At 41.1% G+C, this 27,155-nt stretch overlaps 1 protein-coding gene across 2 annotated transcripts in view; it reads right to left on the bottom strand.

Annotated features, from left to right (window-relative positions):
• Positions 1 to 27,155, bottom strand: part of PTCHD4 (patched domain containing 4) — an 85,717-nt gene that overhangs the window by 47,827 nt on the left and 10,735 nt on the right. For both annotated transcript variants that reach the window (XM_065679204.1, XM_065679205.1), the window contains exon 2: positions 9,149 to 9,629. In XM_065679204.1, coding sequence (XP_065535276.1) covers positions 9,149 to 9,629 — 481 coding nt within the window. The remainder of the gene's footprint in view (positions 1 to 9,148; positions 9,630 to 27,155) is intronic.

Genomic DNA, 27,155 nt, shown 5'->3' with positions numbered 1-27,155 from the left:
TGAAAGCCCGCATAAGGGATTACAGCAGGCCCTGAGCAGTGCCTCTGTAAAAAGCCAATGACTAGGCGAGTCCAGCAGCTCTCATTCCTAAAAGTAGTGCCTTGAAGTTGACTGAAATATGATGGAAGGGATATTTGTACTGGATTTTTTTGCCTAATATATTCCTCTCTCTTACAGCCCCAACACTGCACTTTCTGGTAATGCTTTCAGCAGTGTAGTTAGCATCTCTCCTATGGGGTCAACTTCTCTTTCAGCTACTCCCATGAGAAGATTGTCCATTACAAAGGTTTTGGCTTTGCTCTTTGTTCATTTCCTTTTGCTGCGGTATCTACTCGAAGCACAAACAGGATTTTTTGTTCCCAGGGCTCCCAGTCTAGTTTCAGAAAGTTTAAATTGCCTTAACCAAAAACTTTGTGCTAAACTGCATTAAGTTCCTCTAGAAGGAAGAAAGGTTTAATTGCTCTTCACTCAGTTTGCAGACCATCTCTTTGCATTCAGCTTCTGCAACTCTGTATACTCTCTGGAGGACAATAATTTCTCAACAGTAATAGTAAAAATATCAGATAGAAACTTAAAGAAACAAAGAAAACTTCACCTGCTAGGGTCTCACCAGATGTGCAGTAATCCGCCATTTGGCCCTTTAACAGAGGGAGCATAGCAAGTGCTCCTTCTAGAGGATTATACCTGCAGTGCCTGAATTTATGTAAAGTTTGCAAAATTGTATAGTACTGATTGGTTTACTGCCCATGCTAGCAAAAGAGTTTTCTTTATATGCAGGATATCAACAGCAAAGGAGCTCATAACACCAGGAAAAGCTACAGCATTTAAAATTTCTCTGGCAAATTTCCATTTGAGCATGCATTGAGATGCATGAGTTAGGCAGGTATAACTGTCATGTGAGGCTGTAAAGAAATGTTTCCTCCTTGGGCTTTAAGAATATGGAGTATGAGCAAAAAATTCCCTACTGCTGAAATGCCACAGATTACTGCAGGAAAAGGCAATGGCAATGTTCCAAGACAGCTACATATTCTTAAGGAATGCAGAATAATTTTAGAGACTGCAGAGCCACATAATGTGGTCATTTCACCAGTGAAACACAGCCATGACGGGTTAAAAAGCAACTTTTGCTTAAAAGAGCATCACTTGTACACTGCTTTGAGCTAGGCAGTGCTCACCAATACTGTATTTAACCTGCACAGCAAGGGAGATATGAAGAAGGTAGAAATGCAATTACCCACACTGAAATTTAGCCAAGATAATGAGGACAGTATGTCCACTCTTGCAGAACAAAAAATAAAGAGCATCTTTAGTGATCCAAAGCTGCAAAGGCCTGAGGTTTTCATCTCATTCAGTTGGTGGTACCACTTGCAGCCCTGTGTCTATATCTATTGCTCTGCAGCTCTCACTACTACTTCGGGCATCCAAAATAGCATGTCCTTCATCTTGCAGTCAGACAAGTGTGAATGAAACATGCCCTGCTTTGCCACATCCAGCAGGACTAACACATGGAAACTCACAGCTGGAACACCTGAGTATCCCTTTGAATGCCAGTAACACAGGTTTATGCCAAGGACATGGAAGATACTTCTTGAATAACGTAGGCTGCTGCTGTCATTTGTGACCACTCATGGAGCAGCAAGCCCTGAGCCAGTGTAGCTTCAGCATGCTGTATGTTACTGCAGGCAGTTGCCCCACCAAAGAGGAGAAGCTACGTCACAGGAAAGAAATGGAGTGAAAAAAGGGATTGGCTATGGAAGGATAAAACTAAATTATTAAAACCTCAACTGACTAGTGGTTGCACAAAGGAGGACATATAAATGATAGAATATAAAGTAAGGTTTTTTAGTTGATTTTGTATTAGCAATAGACTCTTTAAGCCTTTGATTCTATGCAAAGTTTTTGATGCTGCAGACAAATATAGAAGATAAATATTGACGTAGAACATTTGGCAAATGGTCTATTGAGTTCAGTATCCTTTACCTAACTCTTCAGAGAAAAATTATCAGACTCAAAGAGGGCACTTATGGGAAAATTTCTTGACAAGTGAAATTTCTTTATACCCATTTTTGAGCTTAGCTTTTGAACACAGTCATTAATTTTTATACTTCTGTCTTACCATAATGTTTTAGCATTGCAGTGTTATTTAAAATAATGGAGATGTTTAGCTAGCTGTATAAAAATCCAACCCTTTCTAAATCAGGCTGAATTTTGAGCCACAATCTTATCTCACAACAGTGAGTTCCAGGGGCTATTTGCACCCAAGGTGTATTCTAGGAGAAAGGAAAAGAATTTTCAGCTTTTAATTTTTGCTTAAAAAACAGAGACACAACTTTGGATTTCCCTACAGTGGAACACTGTACCTAAGGCAAGAAAGCAGCGTGCTTGACAGAGCATAGGATCATTCACTCTATGCTTCCTCAGGTAGCACAGCCCAACTTTCTTGCCCAGCAGAAGAGAAAAGACAATTGAAGACTGCATTTTCCCACCACACACCAAAGAGCACAGGACAGATGCTCGAACTACTCCACATCTATTCTTTCCTGCAGATCCACAGTACTCCATCAAAGACCAGAAGCCACCACAAATCTTCCTGTACGGATGGAGCACACAAGAAAGTGCAAACTGCAGTGAAATATCTAGGGAAAGAAAAGATCTGATAGGAAATTATATCCAAGCTGAAGTAAGCACAGCCCTACATAAAAAAATATCCTAAAAGTATTTGCAATACATAGATACTGTGAAAAATTACTCTCCACAGACAGGCCAGACAGACTCAGAAGTTATAGGCATAAGCTGCAGCGGTGAAAATATTAAGAAATACCTTTATAAATGTATGGCTGTTTAAGCACTGGAACAAGCTGTCGAGGCAGGTTATGGAATTGCTAGCAATGGTGCTATTCAAGGCTGGATTTGTCATTGCCTTATTAAGGATGATATACGTGGAGCTACATCATTTCTGCCATGGTGTAGCTCCTTTCCAGCTGAAATAAGCCAAATGTAAATGTAATGTGCGTTGATACATAGTAAGTGCAAGCAACGAAACTCCTGCTAAAAGAGACCAACACACAGAAAAAGTGCATCCAATAAATATCGTGAAATAATGCAGTCATAGGAATGAATGTTGCCATGAAAGGGTAGAAAAATGAAAGCAAGAGGTGCTCAGACAAATGTGTGAGGCATCAGAAGAGGAAATAACTTTTGCTATCTGAAAATTTGTATGTTGATTGAGTACTAAACATACATTTTTAACTGCAAAAGAAAACCATTCCTTTTAGCCTTTGACTTTTTAGCTCAAAACACTCTCTTCTCTTATCAAACCACTTTTTTCAAAGGATTGTAGAAATGGTTGCAGCAAATTTGAGGCAGCTCAAATGACAGTTACCAGTCTGTTAGTTGCAGATGGAGAGCTAAGGAAGCTGTTTTAATAAGAATATAAACAGTAAAAAAAAAAAAATTAAATAAAAGGCTTCACATTTGACAAATGGGTTGAGTTCCCACTAGAGTCAGGAGGAGGAGTTTAGCTGACTCTTCAAACAACAAATACAGTCAGTGTCTTTAGTATTTGCCTGTTATTATGGAGGATCTGGTACTGATGGTCTGTGCTTGGGCAATGGTCCAAGGATAAATGCTTCAAGTTGATCTGAGCCTCAGAATCACTGACCAGCAGACTTGCAGACCCACCTCCTGGGGTTGAACAACTGCCGTAAGGCGTAATGATATTTGAGTTGATAAAAGACCTTCTGGTAAGTCTCTCCAGGAAAACAAGAGCTAGAAATATACCTGTATGGGAATCAAGGGATACACATATATGTATATATATCTGTGAGAGGTTACATAAACTTAGGTGTTAAGGTCTTAAGCAGTCACTCCAGTTTTCTTAAAGATGGATGGGGCCTTATAGAGATTAACATAGCTCATCCCAGATATGTGCAAAGTGATGATCAAAATAACTTTGGATCTCTCTATTGACTTCAAAGGAAATTGAGATTCTGTCACTTCAGTTAAGGGAGGACCATTTGGGATACCTGAAATTAGGTGCTACAAACTCTGTTATTAGAACTGGCCGTGTTTCTTCTTGCATCCCTGGGCATGCAAAGGCCCAAAGGACAGAGGCATAAATATCCTCATCTCGTCTGTTTTTGAGGAGAACAGCCACAGTCCTGTTGCTTCTTGCCTCTCCCTACTCATGACAGATACCAGGACATAGCTGCAGGGCCAGACTGCAGGTATTAGATTATCCTGGAAGACTGATCTTTTACACAAAATCCAGGAAAGACTGTTCTAGGAAGGTTAGCCTTTCCTATAGAAATTAAAAAAACCAACCCTCTGCAACTGGAAATAGGCTTGCTAGGGTTACCAGGTTATTGGGGAATCAACTTTACAAGCATGGAGAATATCTAAACCAATTCATATTCATATCTGCCCATCCAAACAGGTAATTTTAAACATTTTGTATATCTCCTGCTGCCCCATGTTTTTTTTTTTTTTTTTTTTTTGTTATTCCTATTTCTCATTGTAAGAGCCAAGAATGGACATTTTCTAATTACGGACAAGGAAATTTCCAAGACCTTAATGATCTGCTGCATGGTAGGGACAAGAACTGCTGTAACCTCTAAAATGACAGATCCACTGTATTTGTAAGGCATGGAGTGGTGGTAATTTATGTCAGTAAGTCTTTATGCTCCAAAGTATCATCCGCTTCTCATCCAGATAGAGGATGATCATATAACATGAGATTCATATAGGATTTGCTTTACTGCTGCATCAAAAGGACAAAACCAAAGTCAGAGTGACTCCTGAAATATTTCTAAGTTGCTGTTGCAATCAGACAGTCCATTGCTTGAAGCAAAGGTTAGAAATACTGTGATACTTCATGTACAGGAAACTAGCGACAGCATGCACTTTAGCACCCACGTTTGTCTTCTGAGGTTTGAAAAGAAGTTTACTCATCTGCACAAGGAATTTTTTTTCTGGAATTTCCCACAACTTTACCACTAATGTTAATACTGCCACAGCTTAAATTTACTTAAAGGTGATCACCAGCCATTATTTTAACAGCTGCCATTGGGAAAAGGTTAGATGGCTTCTGTTTGAAATGCTAATAACTTCCTGGAGTCTTGCATGCTTTTGCTTTGCTTCCTCCTTCCGTTGAATACCTCATGGGAAGGAATAACTGAGAATTTTAACACAAAAGTCTGCACTTTAAATGAAATCTCTGCCATCCATCTTGCACTCTTACATCAGGCATGAAGTTACCCCTGGAAACGGGCAGCCTGTTTCTTCCTAAAGTATTTGTATCTATCTCTTTACTACACAGCGAGTAATGGGTGTTGTTATCGGTAGTAGTAACAACAACAGTATACAATGTGTTGTAGGGCATCCTTAATGTTCTCTAAAGATTCAAAGACAAACAGCTGTTCTCGTGAAGGTCTTTGTGGTCTAGACTTACAAAGGGCAGGAAATATATCTTACATCCACTGTGAATCCAGCCTTTTAAGAAACATATACACATTATAATACAAAAGCATATTTACACTCTAATTACACTGTGTTTACATTTTTAACACAAGATTTCCACTAATCTATGGAATGAGGTACTTCATGGACTGGCCAAAAATAATTACAGTGTAAAATGACATAATTAATATACCTGCATTTAAAAATACACAGTCAGATCCTCAGCTGAGTTAAATCATTATCTCTCTGATGATATCAGTCTGGCTCCTGTGCATTAAAAAGCAAATCATGGGAGCAATAATACCTCAATTATGTAGTTAACCTTCTGGTTATATTAATTAATGATGATTAGGCATGGGAAACCATAATTATGTCACGTACATAACATCCTATTGAAACTGTGTTGTGAATCCAAACACAAAAGGCAGATGTGAACATCCAGCCATTTCTGACATGTAAGGCAAACCTGAAACTCAATCTGACCCTCTATCTCCTGTCTGAAACACATCTGTGGTGATAGCTCTGCTGGTGTCAAACCCGCAGAAAAGACTGCAAATTTTATTTGCCTCAGAAAAGAAATGCAAGGTAGAACTGTCCCATATCCTGATTTCACATGATGGTTACTAAAACCCAACTTAAAAAAAAACCAAACGAAATATCTAGGTTCAGTTCAGTTCTTAAAGGAGGAAGCCCTGAAACTAAAGAAGAACCTTTTCCCTAACTGACCACATATATCCATTTGTATGGGGTATGAACTACTAAAAATTCACTCCTCTTGCTCCTGTTTGCAGGAGATCCTGGCAGCCAGAGATTTATTCGCACAGGACCTTTCTGAAGAGTTGCTTCTCACTGACTCCAAAAATGCAGTGGTAGATACTGGACTGGTGAAACTGGATTTCCTGAGGCAGGTGTCTGACAAGACTGTGGTAGTGGGAAGAGGAAGTCAGAACAAGCAGGATTTTCTACCACTGTCCTCATGCCTTACTTAAGACTGAAGTTTTACCCCTTCAGGATAAAGAAGAGAAAAGCCAATCTGAGCTAACACCTAGTATATCAGAGATGTACTTTATCCCAGCAAACCATTCCACACAGCAGGACTACAGTAAATACTTAATGTGTAGGTCATTCAGTCCAAATTCATAAAAAAATTAAGTATTTCACTTTTATATAGGCTTTTATCACCTTCTGAAACCCACAGAATCTCTGCACTTCAAGAGGAATTATGGACCTAAACATTTGTACAATTCAGGGTTATTCCAGTCATTCAGATGGCAGCATCCTTCCATCACTTCAAGGAAAAGGACAAGTGCAGGAGAACATCACAGAATTTCCTTTCAAATTAATCCTTTGAAAAGCGAATGTCAGAGAAAACTCTATATTTTTGACCAAACAAATATACTTTAAATAGACAGCTTGCAAATGTCAGGTTGAAGTGTTCCAAAGCTAGGATCTTCCGGAATTAAGGTTGCCTATGTATTCTGCGTACATTGCACTTGTATGCACTTTGTGGCTGTTATTGCCTGTTTTTTTTAGTCTACATAGCTCAACTTTGAAAGTCTGACTTGCAAATCTAGCATTTGCAGTTCTGGGAAACCCCACTTTGCACCCTTTTTAATCTATATTCATTCAATCATTATTTGATGTGTTGTTTCCTTTCTGCTGTGCTAGCAACGTACACTGGTACAACATGGGCCAGAGTTATGTATTGACCCACACAATTATCAGTTGTGGGATTTTCATTGGATGTACGCTAAGGTGTCTGATCAGTTCACAGTAAACCAGGTTAAATAGAAATCCCTGCCCTGTGGGGAGCCCAAGTCTGTGACACCCTGGGTATACCACAAGCAGAGCAAGATCTCATTAAGTGGCATGATCGTTTAAGGGACTAAAGACACATGGAACTTTACAGGATGTAACCCAGTATGACTTTGGCAAGATGTGCTTCCTGGCTTTTAGTTCACCAAACTATAAAACTGTTGCCTAGTATTTACCAGCAGCAGCTTCCAGGCATTGCAATCCGTTCTATAATGATAGCTGGTGGCCAATTCGGTTTGGGATTCCTGACTGAAATTTCTGTAGAAGGGTTACCTAAATGTTTTCTTTTTCAATCTATCATTCAATATAATGTTACAGAAGCAATCCTTGCAAATAACTCACTTCAAGAGAGGTTTTTTTTTTTCTTTTCTTTTCTTTTCTTTTGCTCTTGGCAGCGGCTGTGACAAGAATGACAGCCAAAACACAACAGAAAGTTATAAATATTACTTTTCTTCAGACAGCAAACAAAATCCTGGGTTACCGCCATCCTAGATGGGAAACTGAGCTACCCTACTTCCAGAAATTCCCAACCTTGTGTCATCCTGGGCTGCAGGGTATGAATAATTTGAGGGCAATATTACTGCCATTTCAATTGATGCTCCTGGCCTGTATGGATTGCGTAGGGTTCCCTTGGTTAGTGATATGGATGCATTATCAGGGGACAGGCAAAGTAAGAGGCAGGATGCATATATGACAGGAATTTTCTTGAGAGTAAGAGAAAGAATATATAGGGTTTTGGGAGGATGAGATTTTTAAGAAAACTATAAGACTCTTCTTCAACTCTTGACTTCAACTTGTGGCTTTGCATTTTCAGTTCTCTCACTGTAAGCACAGGACTTGGGCTTGAGTACTAGAAGCATGAATGGAATTTAAGAAATTAACTGTAAAGATGCAGAGTTCTGTCCACAGGTAAGATTTTCTGCCATCAAAAAGCCAGCTTGAAGGGGTTTGGGTCTTTGGGTTGGCACTGTTAAGATTTTGTATAGTCATTGCTTGGGTTCAGACTCATGATACAGTGAACCTCTAATAAGCTTGGATGTGATTGCACTGAAAGCACTGCCTCAGCAAGCTGGTTTGGGCATGTTTTCTTCTTCCTTTCCAACCGACATTCCCAGCAAACTCGCTAACCACACAGATGCACTAAAAGTGCTTGGAACAGAAATCTGTACAGACAGAACAAACTCAGTTCTTCTGCTAAAAAAGCTGAAGTCAATGTTTGCTCTTCATCTGGACCTTCCTCTGCCCTGCTGCAACGCATAGAAAATCTCAGCAGCTGATCTGGGACTTCACAGACCAAGGAATTATGTGCTACATACACTGACAGCCCCCTTTGCTTACAGTTTGACAAACACTACAACAGTAATCTCCTCTCTGAGATAAAGTCCATCAATCTTATTCTTACACCAATCCATTCCCCTCTGCCTCTCAGACAGAGCTGGAAGAGAAGCCCTTCCCAGAAGGGTGCTAAAATCTTTCCTTCTTTGGCACCCTTCTCTTTTTAACTTACTCTTTCAGCTGATCTCCCCATCAGTCAGGTCAACATGTACCGTTTTCTATGCTGAGCTGACTAGTTTTCAATAGCAATTTCTCCTTCAATTTGTAAAAGACAACAATAAAACTGCCCCTCTCTCATATTGGCTGAGATTCCAGCAACATCATTTGCTCTTTACTGTTGCTACTGCTTTGCTTTGTTTCCTTTTCCCTTTTTTCCTTTTCTTTTTTTTTTCTTTTTTTGCAAGGCACAGAGCAATTTAACAAGATGAAAATGACTTAGAATTTCACTCAAGGTAGAATCTGCACTTTATAACCCAGGATGTAATTTATAATCCTGTCATTAAACTCTGTTAATCCTATTATTATGAAGATAAATAATTACCCATAGCGAAGAAAGGGATTCCCAACAGAGTAGAATTATATTTTCCATCAGTAATGAAAAATATCCCTGCCGCAGTGACACTGGAAATACAGATAGTGAGTACTCCCAAGAGTCCCAGGAAAGGTTTGCTACGCAGGCAGTCCTTCATGGAGCTCGATAGGGTAGCAGTCAGGAGAATCAGCATCAGGCTCACCAAAATCTTGCCCCTGGCCAGGAGACTTGTCTGGTGGAAGTCCTTCCAGAGGCTGAAGGATGCTAATGAGTAGAGCTGCAGATCTGGGTGATCTAGCTGCATCTTGTGCATCAGTTTACAGAATTCACTCTCCCACTTCTCCCCAATGAGGTCCTGGGTGACAGAGCCATACGTTTGGAGGTAGTAAGTGATTTGGATGGCTCTGGCTGATTTGACTCTCTGGTCCTTGCTGTTTGGTACTTCCATGACCCCTCCGAGCTGGTGGCCAATAAAACTGCTCCTTCCATCCTGAGAGAGAAAGTGAAAAAGATGAGCATGTGGTTATCCTGCTTGAGATATGATACAGCAATATCGTTTGACTGTACCGTCCTTTCACAGACATGCCAAGAGCTCCACTCAAAGGCCACTGCTGTCAACAGGAGTTGTGCCATTCACTTCAGTGGGCTTTGGGACACATCCCTGTTCCCTGCCACAGATCTGCTCCCTACTCATTATAGATTGATTTGCAATTCTGTGCTGCAGTTCAGGGACTGCTCAGACACGCACTGCGGTCCCAGATGTTCAGAGACTGAAATGCAGCATGCAAGCTCCTCACCTGCAGGAAAGGATTACTTTTCCACCTTCTAACTCTGACAGAAAACAACAAATCTCCAGTTACTGAAGTATGAAATGTTTGAAATGAAGTTCAACTTCTAAAGATTTGTGATTTCCTGACACTTTGGAAATGCTTTTAAGAAGTTGGAAGTGTACAGAAAATGAGGCCTGGTTCCTCAGTATACAGATGTAAATTTGGACAGATCCAAAAAATTTAGACAGATCCAAGAAATTTAATTTCTATTCTGGCTCTATAAAAATGCAATGAAAATCAGACTTTTTGAAGAGTTTGAGATTTCAGGGATTTATGTCAGTGGCACAAAGAAAAGAATCCACCTTACATCTCAATTAAGCCAGCATTTGCTTTTTTATATTTCAAGAATATCAATCTTGCTCTGGTCTCACTTATTTCAGTGTGTACTAGGACATAAATGACTCCACTACATTCAGGACATATCAGGTGCAGGCAGGATCAGCTCCATCTATTTACAAGACCAGACTATTTTTTTTTAGAGTTCTGAGATGATTTAGATGATGCTTTTTCTTTTTGTAAGAAAGCTTTAGTAAGAAAAGTCCTGTAAGGAGGATCCTTGCTTTTAATCCACTGATTATTCTAGTTCTCTAGGAGAACTGTGATGTGCCCTTCCAAGACAGGAGAAGCTTGGTGGATTAGAAGATCAAACCCAGCTGCAAAAAGAAAGAAAACTTGGTAGATCTGATAAGAATGTCCTAGCACAAGTAATCTCTTTGATCAAAAAAGTTTAAACCCGTTGGTTAGATATTTGTGGCACACCAAGTAACAACATTTTGCCTTTTTCTTCCCTGTAAATTGCTTTATACGTTTGCAGATTTCTTTCCTCTTTAATAAAACCATAAAATTCTCAAGCCAGTCAATGTACAAAACATATTGCAGCCTCAAGTTCACATGAGATCATACTCTTTGCCTAGATGTGTTACGGGAATGAGCTGACTGACAGAATTTGGGAGATGCTCTTCCCTACACACACACACACACACACACACAGAAGCAGTCATCTGTAAAAGTCCAGACGCATTTGGAGGAGACACTTTTAACATCTATTATATTCAACGTTAACCATTTCTAGAAATACCTATGCTGCACGCAGGCCATTATCTGAAAATGCCAGACCTGTTCATTGCAATGATTCCCATCCTAAGGAAAAATCAATGAAGCAGAGTAGCAGGCTTTATGAAACATAGATGTCTTCAGGCATGTCTGCTCATAGAGCAAATAAACATCAGAAATTGAGAGAGAGTGTTGAAAATGTTTTGTATACTCACTTTGTCTTGTCTCTGTATGTAAAGGAGGTAATCCTCCCACTGAAAATTTTCTGTCTATGCCTGCTTTCATGGCAGGTGCTCACCGTTTTCAGCCCAGGGAATGTGACAAAGTGCTTTCCAGAAGTTCATTTTTTCCCTATTCCCAGTTGTTATTTCCCACTGAAATAACGGTTTCTGGCAGGGTATCCTGGCACGAGCTGACATGAAAGGTGCTTTGCAGTCTAATGCCAGCTTCTCAAATCACCTGAAGCCTCATTGCAAATGTCATATAAGCAGAGGCAGGTAGAACAGAGGGGCAGCTGGTGCTGCTTGGACTCCAGAAATTCCTTGTGTCTGGTATTTCAGCTTAGAATCCTGTTTGATTCATTATTTCTATTTTTTTTTCATTTTCCTAAGAAGAGGTCAGACCTCACACTCACATACTCACAAAAGGTACATTTCCAAGCTGGTAATTAAGGTTTGAGCAATGCAGTTGCTGCTCACACATCACAGTTAAAAATCCCTTTTGGCACTGCTTTGAAACTTTAGGGAGAAATGTCATATTTCCTCAGTATAGATGCAGTGTTGACATTCAAATGTTTTCAGCCACTGCAGGATACTTTAACAGCACAGCTCCAAACTCTGACAATGGACTGTAATTCAGGTTTCATTGATTCACTACGCAGTACACCCAGCAAGGTTATGGGAAACTTGCGATGACCATCTGCCTTCCTCTGCAAAAGGTGCTCTGAATGACGGCAACATTTCAAAAGAGGCAACAGAGCAGGCACAAATAAATCATGTTCTGATGTAGCTCCCACGAAACAGAAGATAACAGCTATTTGTTACACTGATGTACAATAGGACAGCTGGCTCATATGTCAGCAAAATAGAAAGCAAGCTTTCAGATGGAATTTGAGGAAATCAGAGATGCTGAATTGCTTTGAGGTCATTTTGTCCATCCTTTTCTTCCCAAAGTCGGATTGCTCCCTATCTATGCAAAGGTTTGGCCTTTGCTACTTCTATAGCATGCAAACACGAACCTGGCACCATGGCATTTGGGAAAATGGGGCTCTTTTCTAATACATCTTATATGTAGTCTTTGCCATATACTTCAAGAAAGATAATGATGCTAGGCAGGGCTGTCACTGCAACAGTTACAATCTTAGCAAGGAAGACAGAAAAAAGATGGGGAAAAACATTGCCTTTCATCCCATTCTACAGCTGGGGACCAAAGTGTGGGAAAATGAAGACCCAGAGCTGCAAACATAATTTCCAGCATCTCCTAAGGGCACCTAACCCAGGGACATAACTACCTCTTGGTGTCTTATGGGTACTTTAGGGAAGTTATCCACCATCCCAAGTTCTCTGTTGTCCTCCAGGACCACACTGGTGAAAGAAGGAGATGTGAATGGCTAAGCTCCTGGGCTAACCCTGAAGTTTGGGAATGAGGCCACAGTGACTTGTATAAATGAGACCTGAAGACCAGGAAGGTTTTGAACAAGATCCCTCATTCTGCTTAGTTTCTCAACTCAAAAAAGCATGTGCTGATAATTAGCACATCTTTCCTGGTATATGCCTACATGATGATACTTTCAATTTCATAATAATTTCATGTTTCAGACTACTGATCCCTTACATATTTTACTTATATATGTTGCTACTCTCTGATCCAATACACAAAAAAGCAAAGTAAAAAATGGAGTAACAATAATAGTTATTGGCTGTACCCCATTTTAAACCCATGTATCTCCGGAGGATCTACAACACAAGACGATAACTGTCTTTAGCAAGGTCACTGGTACGGCTGGAGCCTTAGTTTCAATTCCCAGGCTGTATCTATGTGTTTTTCTTTTTCTTTTTTTTTTTTAATATCTAATGAAAACTTCACAGTGTCTGTTCTCCCAGAGGACAAAAAGGGTCATCGTCCATTCTGATGGCAGCTAATTCTCTTCGGATCTGAGCATCTGTAAAAATGGTATGAAATATACATCACTTGCTGGGCCATCTGATATTCGATCTGAACAGCAGCCAAGCAAAAATCTTTGCTTTGGTAGAAACCATAAATTGTTTTTTCTGTGCTCCTTTCTCTTTCCCTGTATGCCCTAAGGCCATTTGGCAAATTTAGACTTGAAAAGGAGAAAGATGAGAACTAAGACTCTCAGAGGAATGAGAGATGTGGGGACAACATCCTCCTCCTTTTTCCTTTGTCACCTGTGTTTATGCAGACCTGGCCTTGAATGTGGTTGAAAATCCAAACTCCTTGTCCATTTAACAGTAAAAATCACTAATAGTGAATGGATGGATGCAGAATAAACTTCTACCGTATTTCAGGCTACAAACTCCTTAGGATGTTTGGACTTTCCATATCCTAGAAAGATGTGTAAATGACATGGGGGTGTTTGGTTTGCTCCACTGCAGGAACTCTCAGGTTAAACAAAACCAGCTGCTTCTAATGAGCTAAATATCTTTTGCTGGTGTTAATGTAGGCATAGATCCTCTCTGCATGCAGCCCAGAAGGATAGTAACAATACTCCTTTACTACTAAATTACCTGGGACCTTTTTATTTCCTTAATAACTTCAGTGGGGCTGTTTCACCCCCAGCTCCCATCCTAGGGCTTCTGTGTGGTCACTGCTCAACTGTCACACCAGCCCTGGGCAGGATGCCTTCTGCTCCCTTCTTTGAATGGCATCATCTTCCATTGACTTCCCTCTCATGGCAAAAACAGAGAGTTTGAGGTACTTTTGAACTTGCACGGTGCCTGCCTTCCCAGCGCCCTGCTCAGGGCAGGTTATAGCTGGTGAGGGGTTTAAAAGTAACTTCAGATTCTTGGCAACTAGGAGAGGAGTCCTTGTATCCTATGGCCAGATCACTCTCATTCAAGTACATTTGCAGATCCTTTGTGAACAAATTTATCTCTATTTTTATTTTCCTCAACTGCTACCTCTTATCAACTGGAGTGATGGGTCACTATCAAGCTGCATTATAGAAATGTGAGGATAAAGCATTCAGTCCTAGTTAAACTCTATTTTATCTCAAAACCGTTAAAGTGTTCAACAGAGGGCAACCAGGAATATCTGTCAAAATACGTTGTGTGATAAAGATCCTAATGAGATCAATGCAGTTGTTTCTCCCTGTGATAAGGACATTCCTACTCTATCAAATGTAGGTCGTAGAAAGTATTACACTAAAATCTACAGAGATTAGGGTGTAGTCAGTTGTTTTAGTTCACCTCAAATGTTCAAGGTAAAACAAAATTAAAAACCAAAAAAAATAGAGATCCCCTTTCCTTTAAGGTTTAATACATTGGGTTGCGCCTGCCTCCCTTCAGCCTCACAGTTAAACTTTGAAGGGAGATTATTTTCTTCCCAGCTGAACCAATTTCTCTGTACCTGTCCCTCATACAGTTATCCATGGAGACCTTATACCCGTCATCCCTATTACACAGCCACCAATTACCAAAAGTTCCTGAAGCATCTCTTTCAAATGGTCACACACGACAGCATAGCAGCTTTCCTGCCCTCCGAGTTGCATACGTGCTCTTGCATGCACATTGGGCTCTTTGCTGTGCTTGTCCCTATGCAGCTATTCTGTATAGGTCAGCAATGGAGAGAGAATCTGGCACAAATGAGCCCCAAAACAAAACACATTTGAGGTGAAAGTGCACCTCAGCTCTCTGGGAGCAGTGATACAGCAATGGTCATGTGGGCTGTTCCCTCAGCAAAAATAAAATGTATGAAAGTGGTCATGAGAAGCTACTCAGGAAACAATCCTCTAGGTCTGTGCTGCAATAAACAGCAATTCAGTTATTTCCAGCTATCCAGAAATGATGAGGTTCAGCTCACCAGCTAATCAAGAAAACTTATTTTATAGTCAGTGGAAAGAGTCAAGCACATCTAAAGGATGATCCGCCATACGCTACAGTACAGGTCAAAACCAGACATGAACTCTCCATTTACAGCAGAGGTATATAAGATCACTTAAGACTCGATCCTAGCTTTTATCAGGCTAAGAAGTTAGGAGCTATTAACCCACTTTCAATGACAAATGCAAACAAAACTAGCTGATCTGTCACTATCATTCCTGGCTCACATTGGCCTCTTCACAAGCATGTCCTGCAGGTTAGAAATATTCAGACCTTGAGCTCCTTTCTGAGGGAAATGAAAGATCCCTAGTGTGATGTGCACCTAGAACACCCAAGAGGCAACCAGAACCATCTGGCAGCTCTTTCTGATGAGTCTGGGCCTGTGCTCCTTTCCCTTATTGCCTTGGTTTTCTGGTTATTTGATCTGGTAATTTGAAAAGAGACAAGAACAAAAGAAAAGTATTTCAAGGGACTTATATAATCTATGATTAACAACAGGGAATAAGAGAAATGTTCTTAACACAGATCTTTTTCTTCCAAGCAAATCAAATTATGGAGGAATTCATAAGAGTGCAATAGCAAAGTGTGATTCCTATTAGAGAGCTCTTCTCTGTGAAGGAGCTGAGCATGCTGTCTTTCTGAGTGTTCCTCCCCACTTTGTTCCTTCATTATTAACTCCTCAGGTTTTCATAAAATCACAGAATAGTTTGGGTTGGAAGGGACCTTTAAATGTCATCTAGATGACTCCCTCCCTGCAGTGAGCAGAGTTATCTTCAACTAGAACAGGTTGCTCAAACCCCTGTCCAACCTGGCCTTGAACACTTCAGGGCATGGGGATTCTACGACCTTTCTGGGCTACCTTTCTACTGTCCAGTTCACTCCCAGCCCAGCTTTGTTCCCAACTGTCCTAAATGACACCCGTGCACCCAAGGACACAGAGGTACCCTTGAAGCTGCAGAGTAATACCTGTGTTAGCTGTGGTTAAACACCTCCCCTGGGTGGGGAAGGGTATTGCTGGAAGATTGGGGGGTTACAGACAGCACAAGAAACACTGAAAAGTGTGGCTGGGGCACAGCTGGCTCTTCTCTCCCTTCCATCAGGAGCAAGGTCACAGGCACAGCCATAAAACAGCTTTGGCACTGACAGTTCAGGCAGGTGAATTGGTGGCTGCACCCTGCCCTGTGGGATGGGTCCCAGAAAGCAGTTTGCTTTGATGGTTTACTCAGGAGGAGGGGAAGGTGGGTGGCTCAATACAACTTGCTGCCGGTGACACAAGCTCCACAGGAGATTTGTGTCAGCAGGACCTTTCAAGTTGTAGGTAAACCTGGGTGTATAAATCTGACGGGTTAGGTTTTAAAATACTGCTGTCCTCTTGTTGCAGGCACAGAGCTACAGCTCCCTCCCCACTGTATATTGTCCTTAGAGTTTGTGCTCTGCCCTGTCCAAGATCAAAAGCCCTCGAGGCAGCTGCCTTGGGCTCAGCCTTCTGCTTTTCACAGCCTGTCCCTGCCGGTAGACATTCTCTGGTACTACGGAGCAGAATTTCAGTCTGCATTTAGCCCCTAAATCCTCCGGGGTGAAGGACAACAGTGAAAATAGTCACTGAAGACCAGAACAGTTTCCTCTGCCCATCCATGAATAGGCTCCTGTCCGCGGGATGGCTGTGGCCAAACTAAGCAAGAGGGAAATGTGCTTTGGGGGGGGGGGGGGGGGGGGGGGATTTGTGCAGCAAGAAAGTAGTCAGTGATGCAAAAGAAGTGAAGTCTGTTGTAAATGTAGAATAAAAATGGGGTTACCGGATGCAGTGCCCTGAAGAGACTGGCGGTGTGGAAAGGAGGGAGGGAGGAGGGAGAAAATACAGGATGAGAGGTCATGAAGCAGCAGTTCTCATTGCACCCTGACCACCCAGAAAGAGAGCAGGAGAAGGCAGATGGAAGCAAAGTTGCTTTGACATCCCGCTGCAAAAAGCAGACCTGTGTCTCCCATGCCCTGCGCTGCCTTGCCAGTGGCAGCAGACGAGCACAGCCCTGCTCTGGAGTCGCTGCACTGCAGTCCCTGCTTCAGCGGTCACTGCCTTCCCATCCCCCTCCAGCATCCCTCCTTCCCACCTCCCTGCAGGACCCCAGGCCATACAGTAGCACTGAGCAGAGCGGCAGTAGCTCAACCCTAAAGTGACCTTCCCCTCAACACCCCAACTGAAGAACAGGAAATTTCAAGCATTTTCACCCCAGAAGTGACAATTCAGGCTGGGTAACGTGTTATTTCATCCTGCTGGTGTCTGCCTACTCCTGGGCATCTGGTTTTTAATCTGTGCATGCTGTAGTGTGCTGCCCTACCCCTGTGTGTTAGCAAACCATGCAGCACAGAAGGGTTCAACCCCCATCCCCAGCTCTGGGGTGTCCCCTGTGCCCTGTAACAGGTCAACATGTTATATCAGTGAGGGAAAAGGGAGAGGGTTGCATGAATAACTCCAGCTCTGTCTCTTATCTAGAAAGGAAATTGACTTATGGATAAGTGGCTTCCTCTCACCGTGCACAGAACCATGCCCTGATTACCGGAAATTTTGGAAAGGGGCCATGTTTCCCCACTTGCGCTATTTGCAAGGCCAGCTCCAGATCATGGTGGGTTGATTCAGCTAGCTAGGAGCTTTGCACAGAGGTGTGGAAATTTCCTCAAAACCACTTTTTCTACCCCAGGGCCTGCACACTTCACATCACCAAGCAGGACAGGATTAATATTTTTCATATATTCAAATCCTGCATTAAGCAGGCTTTAACAAGGAGGTGCCACATACATAGCTTTAGAAGAGGAAATCCAGGCTCCTGCATTGCATGGTACAGTTATGGCCCTCCACCTATGCAAACTGGGACAACATCATGGCCTCTGCCAGGTGTTAAGCCATGAAGAATACTCAAGTCCAATTAAAATACAGCTGTGCTTGTCTCTGTGGTCTTGTGTACAGCTACCGATCTTCCCAAATGATTTTGTTTGTGCCAAGAAATGTAGAAAGGTATCACTAAGGAGACAGCAATGTCTCTAGGAGATGCCCCAATATTTGGATATATAACACCAATACTTGGATATATAAAGTTAAACACTCACATATGCAGGCATGTGTATGAAGAACACATTTACCATCTCGCATTTTTTGTAAACTCTAGGGATCTATAGCATAAACACTTTCTATTAATGAATACTCCATATTAATTCTGATTTCATCCACAGCTCAAACTTAGTGTTAAAAATGTTCAAAGGAAAGGAATAAAATTAGAAAGAGCGTGAAAGGACAAGAAATGCTTTTTCAGTGCAGGCCAGTGGCCCATTTAACCCAGTTTTCAGTCTCTGTGCATTTCTAAACCACAACACACCAACACAGTGTCTTCTGTGACATGGCTGGAAGATGCCTTTGAGAGACTCATAGTTATTGTGGATTTTCCAGCTCTTCAACAAACAAAAAAGTGAAATGAGCTGCAGGGAAGGGGGAGAAAGAATGCAACTGTTCATTTTTAACAAAGAAATCCTTCTCAGAAATGCAGGGATTAGAATGAAATTAACAACAAAAAGAAAGAAAGATTAATGAATTAAAGCTATCTTGCACCCCCGTGAAAACCAAAGGAGTTTTGTTGTCTCAAGAGGGTGACAGCTTTCTCCAAATGTGAGTAAACAGAACAATATTCCACCCAAATGCTCTCTGTCTCTTGTGAGGCATCCAATCCTAAAGCCTTTTTTTGAAGACCATGAAGTTATAGGCTAAACAAGAACCTAATTCTTAAAGTAAGGTAAAAAAGCCAACAGAAAACAAGAAAACTTCCTTTCTCTTCTTCATTCCATATCAACAAAATACATAAATAAATAAACAAACACAAATAAAGGCAGAAAAGCAGAAAATTGTTTGTGAAACTTCACCACACACTTCTTATGCCCAAGCTGAAGGGTTTTAGGAATGAGAATGGGATCCAATAATTGTCCCTAAAAGGAGATTCTAAAAAGGGGCCACAGGTTTTCACTGGAAGATCTGTAGGCCTTCTTGCTTTGTCTGCATCCCACTGTGTACCTCTTCTAATTGTTTTCTCTACACCACTTGAAGTCCAATACACACAAGAATTAGAAAGAAAACCTGGCAGGAAGAAAAAGGAGTTGGATTTGTCTGGTTTTATTACTCCATCTAAAGGAAATGTTAAAAAATAATCAGCAGAGAATGAAAAGTGAGGAATAAAGTAGATCCACAAGAACCATTTAAGCTCTTACAATCTGAAGTTTCAATAATGACACAGGAAAGGGTGCTTTTTTCTTTTTAAATTATATTTTATGTTGGCAAACATCTCTAATTTTCTGCCTCTGCTCGTCCTGGTTTCTCTGGGGACCAGCAGCCAAACTACTAAAATGCTGCAATAATGTTTTATCAAAGGCAAGAAGAAAAGAAATAATGGAGAATCAGACAAGGAGCCAGGCACAATGTGGCAAGATTTAGGAGCTAGTGTGGTTTAGAGGTTAATTTCCAGCTAAGCAGTTTGCAGGTTAACTGAGCTCAGCCTCCAGATGCAAGGCACTGCTGTGCTCTTACCAAAGTCCTATCAGGAGCTTCCACTCTCACGGTGCTCAATGAGATAAAGCAAGTCAGTGCACAAACCCGATACAGTTAAGGACACTTAACACTCCCAGCTGAATATTCCTCCTTTTAAAGAGACAATTAGTCAGTTTTTCCTCTTGTTTTTTTTTTTTTTTTAATCTCAAATTTGGCATTGTGAAGCAATTTCTCTACCCTAAAGCATCGCCCTCTTCCCTCCAGCACACACTGGTTTTTAATGAGTTTGGCCATTTGTTAGCCGGAGAGAGCCAAAAAAATGTCTAGCTTCAGATGTTTTTTCCTTTTTTTTTTTTTTTTTTAATAATATTGAATGAGAATTTGGAAAGGGGAGTGGGAATGAGGCATTTAAGTAGGCCTGTACTTATGCATTAAAACATAATAGAAGCTGGGGTTCTGAGTCTGCATATGAGATACCTGACCCCTACCCAAGGTACTTTTGAATTCAGTATGTTCAAAGAGATTTTTCACCCCCATATATGAACACCAGTGGGCAGTTTTTATATTTGTAAAATCTGTCTCAAGATCACCTTGTAACGTGCTCTTCATGATAAACTTTTATGCTCTTAGTAGCCCACAGAGATGAAGGTGCTGTCATGTGTGATTCTCTAACATGTTTTCTTTAATTCTCATTCCAGTCAAAAAAATAAAGCTCATGGTATGATCTCCAATTTGGGTTTCTCATTGCCTCCTGTCACTGGAGAGCTCTCCCACTGGAAGTCTGATAACACTACAAAGGCCAGCTTTGCTTCTTTAACCATACTCTGTGGGAGAGGGTGCCTCGTGCTGTCTCTGCACAGACCATGTTTGCAATGGTAAACAAATGTTAAACAGTGCACAACAACCTTACAATTTTGTATCAGCCCAAAACCTTCATCTAGAGATTATGGGAATTGCTACCAACTGCTATTGATCAAGCTCCACATGCTGGAAACTATTCATCTTGACGTAGCCTTTGTGCTGCAGAAGCCTGGGAAGATCCACACAAAGTAGAGCAGACACTGAGGTCTCAGTCCACACCATAATCACAGGTCACCAGTGAAGTTCTGGCATGGCCCAGGACACTGCTGTGCAAAGTGCTGTGCAAAACGCACAGCTGCAGAAAGCTGCCCATGCTCCAAAGATCTTCCCATCTGGCACTAGAGTTTCTTTAGTCACTGTATTTCACAGTGTAAACTGGTGATGCTGCCAAAGAAGAGGTCTCTTCCTTCTCCTTCTTGAGCCTGCACCTCCTCCCTGCCAAGCTTGGGAGCAGCAGTTCCTGTGGCATGTGGTGAAATGGATCGGAAAATAATCCAGGTTTATTCAAACTCAATGGAAAGGAAAAAAAAAAAAAAAAAAAAAGAGAGAAAGATTTAATGCTGTCCTTGCTGCCAGCTGGCAGAGGGTTTCTTTGATTCCTGTGCTCCAACCCCAAAGTCCGGCAGTGGTGTCAGCTACATAACACCTGAATAGCTTCATCCTCAAGGTGGCTGTATTTCACAGCTGAGTATTTGTCCTGTTCTGGGAGTATATAGTAGCTATTAACTTCAAGCAGAATTTCTGACTTGGATGTGCCTTTTCAGCCAGAAGAAGGCACAAACCATGAAAAGTCAGAACTTAGGCTCTAAGTCCTGAGTCAGGATGCTTAACCAAACCTGCAAGGTTAGATATGCAGGGACTACCAGGAGAATTAAAAAATGGGCACTTCCTGAGGGTGATTTTGATCTTCAGTACAGTGAATCTCCTTCTTACTGTCTTCAGTTCTCCTAAATCCTACAATGTCCCAAACCCTAATTTAAGTACCTTCATTAAATACTTCAGTTATATGTGTTTCCAGATTTATATATTAATGTAATGCTATTGTTACAAATGAGTTCAAGATAGCAAGATGAATATTTAGTTACTGTGTATAAACATTTCTGGAGAAATGTAGCGTATTAATTGTACATAATAGTAATAACAATAGCAACCACTTTTTCAGCTTATCTGAGACTTTTCCTTTCGAGACATCAAAACTTTTTCTTTCCTAAATAGGTGTTTTACAGTTACTTTAATGTAGTACATGCTTTTTGAAAGGGCTTTTCAAAGTCCCCTGGAGTGTGAAGTGATTTTTCAATTTCTATTAGTATAAACTATTTGGAAAGGGTTTGGTTCTGGCAGAAAAGGAAGGATTGGACTTTTAATTTTGAAACAAAAGTGCTGCAGATGGTGGGACCTCAGGGTATCTAGCCACCTTTGGCTTTCAAACAAATAAATACTTAGGGAAAAACTCTGATAAGGTAAGCCAAAGAGTAATCAGATGGTAAAGCATTTCCAGATGATAAAACCACTGCATTTGTTTTCTGAGCACTCTGCAAAATCTCAGTCTCATTGCTGCAATAAACTGCCAATCTCTGGCAATCTATTTTGCAGAAGGGTGGCATTTCATTCCGGTTCCTTCAGTGGAAGCTAATTCCTTATTCAGATGAATGTATTTCAGTTCTTTTGCAACAATCTAATAATAATTTGCAAAAATTCAGAGATTCGGTGTGAGACAAAGCTGCAAAGGACTTGGGAAGAAGCCTTGATTTTCCCCATGAAATTATTCTGAAAAGTTTTTTCTCCTGTCAATTCAAATGCAGATTATTCCCTAGGTCATTTAGAAATGCTTCACATGACATAAGTATTTTCTATAAATATTTCCATACTTAGCATATTGCCATGCTTACGGAAATTTCATGGAACTAGTTTTGTTTTTTTTTGCATGTGATTTGAAAGAAATGTATGGTGGGATTCTTTTTACCTAATTTTAGCCTAATCTGAAAGGTAAATGCATAATATGAACATTCTTTCTCTGGTCCATGATGTCTCTGAAGGGTGAGTTCACCCCCTTCTAATGTAGTTGTTTAGAAAACGTGAAATGTAATGCTTCTGAAGGTTCACCCTTCTCTCCTCTCATTGCACATCTGGACCAGTTTCGATGAGGTGCTGAATATATGAGGGCCCAAATTAGAAGATATCTACCCCATCTTTCGGATGAGTATTCCCATTTTGAATTTCTGCATGAACATCCACAACTTCTACATCATAGACCCCCAGTGGCAGGGCAGGGCAGGGCCACAGATTGGCTCTGAAGACCAGACTAGGAAACATCCACTGCAGCAAATACCCCAGTGGCCTGACTCCACAATCCATTTTACAAACATCACCAACCTGTTCCTAGAGACTTAGCCTGAAATCACACTCAAGTTTGACTGAAAATAGTAGAAATGATCCAGCTGAATATTTTGTAACTATCCATCTCAACTGAGTTTAAAACTGCCCGTTATGGGAATTTTTTCCCTGGCACAACCAGAATATAATTACTGAATGACAATACTCAACAGGGATAAAATAGAGCCGATCTGTGAAATTAGGGTCTGAAGATATTAGAATTTGAAGTGCTGGGGAACAATCAGATGAGGCACAACATGGCAAAACAACCTCAAGGTTGACCCATTCAAAATCCACACAGCACAAAGCTCCAGAAGCCGACTGATTTAATTCTAGAAAGATAACAGAAGGACCAAGCCAAAACTATAGTCTATCAAGGCTTCACTGATTATTTATCACGTCATTTACAGCCTCCAAAGCACTGTTCAAACTCAACATATGGAGCTGTCTTTGACCTGCAGAACTCAATCTGCAAGAAGGTGAAGGATGAAGGACAACACCAAGTACTGAAATGCCCACACTTGCAAAGCAGTGTCAGAGTCAGAAATATAACTAAGTGCCCTTTCTGTGGGAGTTGCAAAATCTCAACTTTAACATCAACTTTTCTTTGACTTTGGTCATATCATTTAAGAACTGCATCTTTAATTTGACATTCACAAAACTCAGCTAAGAGGAACCTGTCTCAAGGGATGACACTAGACTGCCCTTTGAGGACCAGAATGTAAACAAAACTCTTCAGAAAATGGTTTTATTTTCTGTTCAGATTTCTAACTGCTCAGGTTCTGTCTGTGTAAATTCTCTGACTCAGCTGCTGCTGACATGTCCTCCTTGTTTAATATTATCTGTGAATTTCATTCCTGTGCAATTCAATTCCACTTCCCGATAATTAATAGAGATGTTAGATGAGACCAGACCTAACACAAATTCTCCAGATACCCTGCAAGATACCTTCCATAAACTTGTTACATTATCACAGAATCACAGAATCCCAAGGGTTGGAAGGGACCTCAAAAGATCATCTAGTCCAACCCCCCTGCAAGAGCAGGGTAACCTACAGTACATCACACAGGAACTTGTCCAGGCGGGCCTTGAATATCTCCAGTGTAGGAGACTCCACAACCCTCCTGGGCAACCTGTTCCAGTGCTCTGTCACTCTTACAGTAAAGAAGTTCTTCCTGATGTTAACGTGGAACTTCCTATGCTCCAGTTTACACCCATTGCCCCTTGTCCTATCACTGGATATCACTGAAAAAAGCCTAGCTCCATCATCCTGACACCTACCCTTTACATATTTGTAAACATTGATGAGGTCACCCCTCAGTCTCCTCTTCTCCAAGCTAAAGAGACCCAGCTCCCTCAGCCTCTCCTCCTAAGGGAGATGTTCCACTCCCCTAATCATCTTTGTGGCTCTGCGCTGGACTCCTTCAAGCAATTCCCTGTCCTTCTTGAACAGAGGGGCCCAGAACTGGACGCAATATTCCAGATGCGGCCTCACCAAAGCTGAGTAGAGGGGGAGGAGAACCTCTCTTGACCTACTAACCACACCCTTTCTAATGCACCCTAAGATGCCATTTGCCTTCTTGGCCACAAGAGCACATTGCTGGCTCATGGTCATCCTCCTATCCACCAGGACCCCCAGGTCCCTTTCCCCTTCACTACTTTCCAGCAGGTCAACCCCCAACCTGTACTGGTACATGGGGTTGTTCTTCCCCAGATGCAAGACTCTACACTTGCCCTTGTTAAATTTCATCAAGTTTCTCCCCGCCCAACTCTCCAGCCTGTCCAGGTCTCGCTGAATGGCAGCACAGTCCTCTGGTGTGTCAGCCACTCCTCCCAGTTTTGTGTCATCAGCAAACTTGCTGAGGGTGCACTCAGTTCCCTCATCCAGGTCATTGATGAAAATATTAAACAGCACCGGTCCCAGCACCGACCCCTGAGGAACTCCACTAGTCACAGACCTCCAGCTAGATTCTGCGCCATTGACCACAACTCTCTGCCTTCTTCCTTTCAACCAGTTCTCGATCCACCTCACTACTTGATCGTCAAGCCCACACTTCCTTAGCTTATCTATGAGGATGCTGTGGGAGACAGTATCAAATGCCTTACTGAAATCAAGAAAAACTACATCTACCGCTCTACCATCATCCCTCCACCTAGTCACTTCCTCATAGAAGGCTATAAGGTTGGTCATACATGACTTCCCCCTCATTTATCATGGTTCTTCGTTTACAATCTTTCAGCCAGTTTCCAGCCTACATGACTGATTGCCAATCCAAGCCAATCTGAATAAATTTTTCTATTAGGATTTCCTCATAATCCTGCATAGGCCAAGGAATGGGTTTAGACTGACCTTATAAATTTTTTATGTCTTTGACCTCTTGATGTTACACAGAAGAGGCATGAGATTGGCCATAAAACTCCAACAGCTCTCTGACTGAGTTTCTCCAGCAGCACCACAGCACTCCTTCATGATGGGAAAATCAATGTAGGGAAAAGAAGGATCTGAGGCAGAGCAGAACATGAATTCTTGAATATTCTTGAATATATATGGTCCTGCACCAAAATCACCATCCCAAACCCCAATCTGCTCCTTCACAGAACACCATCTGAGGTGTTGTCCTTTCTGTCCATTGTATCTTCATTGAAGAAGCTATAGGAAAACGTTCAAACGGTTTAAGAGTGCAGTAGACTTTCTTTGAGTTTCATTCTGGGCTATTCTCTGTCCCAGTTACCTTTTATTTAGCTGTTCTAAAGGAAGTGTTAAATGTCCTATCCTGTCTTATTTTCCTTGTCATTTTTGCTGCTTCAAAAAGCAATTGGGTTTTCACGGGAGAAGCATCAGAATCATTCCTAAAGGAGCTTTCTTCTGATCTGTTAAGTAGTGACATTACCTGTCGTGTCATAACCTGTTTCAAACTTTCTTTTTGAGGTGAATATTCTGATGAAAAGACCACTGAACATAAGCAATTACAGTATTTAGCATTTATATAAAATTAATTTCCCTTCAATGATGTCCTCCTCTTTCTCTTATCTCCAGAGTCTTATACTGGAGGCAAGAAGATTGTGAAAAGTTTAAGGACACAAGCTTTATTCCTCTAGGGGAAAAAAAAAAGAAGAAGCCTTTTCTTTGACTTCTTCTCAAAAAAAAACCCAAACAACACACCATCAAATGCCTTATAAGAAGAGCGGAACTCTTAAGCTTGTCAAGCTTATGAAATTTATGTTAGGGTGTATACCTGAAACCTAATACTTGTGCTAATTTGAAGCCTGGGGAAAAAAAAGGACTGTAGAGACATTTGTAAATATTCAGAAATGCTCATGTTTCTTTGCTGCTGTGCCAACTTTCTATGCAATTTACAATGATAACTCTGTTGTGCATTCACTGGGTGTCCAGTGTTTTTTATGTGTGGATGGAAAATCTATTACAGCCAGGAAAACTAATGTTACTTAACAAAAAAAAAAAAAAAAAAACAACAACACAAAAAACAACAAAACAAACAAACAAAAAAAACCCAACACAAAACCAACAAAAACCCAAATACTGGTAGAGCATTTATTACCATACGTTCTATGCTGAAGAAGTTTGTCATCTGATTCCAAAAGTCCATGTGGTGCAATCTCTTTTGGAGGATACTTTGTATTTATTTGTGAATAAAAACTCATTCAGTAGGACAGGAACCAAGAACCTCCTTTCTCTTTACCTCAAACTAGTATATGATTCTATGATTCTAACAAGAGCAAGCTGTAGTGTGGATTTTCAGGATGAAAATATATATGAATATTTCTACATTGCATCTGCTCAGTACTGAAGTTGTTAATGTATTTTTCCTAATGAATCAAAAGCTACTCTAAGAAAGCATCCTGGAAAATAGTTAGGAAAAGAGTGATTTATATTTGAGTCACAGGTCCTATCACACTAGAGATTGCATTGCATAATGAAGTACTGCTAACAGCATCTTTCTTCTTAATGAATTGCAAATTGGTCTGCAAACTAAACCTGGAAAACTGGAAAAGAGGATCAACTGGAACAGAGGATCCTGATGAAATCCATACGTGGGTCCTGAAGGAGCTGGCAAATGAAGTAGCTAAGCCACTGGCATCATATTTGAAAAATCATGGCAGTCAGGTGAAGTTCCTGACAACTGGAAAAAGGGAAATATAACCCCCATTTTCAAGAAGGGGAAAATGGAAGACCCGGGGAATTACAGACCAGTCAGTCTCACCTCTGTGCCTGGTAAAATCTTGGAGCAGATTCTCCTGGAAGGCATGCTAAGGCACATGAAAAACAACAAGGTGCTTGGTGACAGCCAGCG

This window comes from Lathamus discolor, chromosome 5, assembly GCF_037157495.1.
Source record: "Lathamus discolor isolate bLatDis1 chromosome 5, bLatDis1.hap1, whole genome shotgun sequence".
NCBI classification, from domain to species: domain Eukaryota; kingdom Metazoa; phylum Chordata; class Aves; order Psittaciformes; family Psittacidae; genus Lathamus; species Lathamus discolor.
The sequence above is the reverse complement of the archived record's forward strand: the minus strand, read 5'-3'. Positions and strand labels throughout refer to the sequence as shown.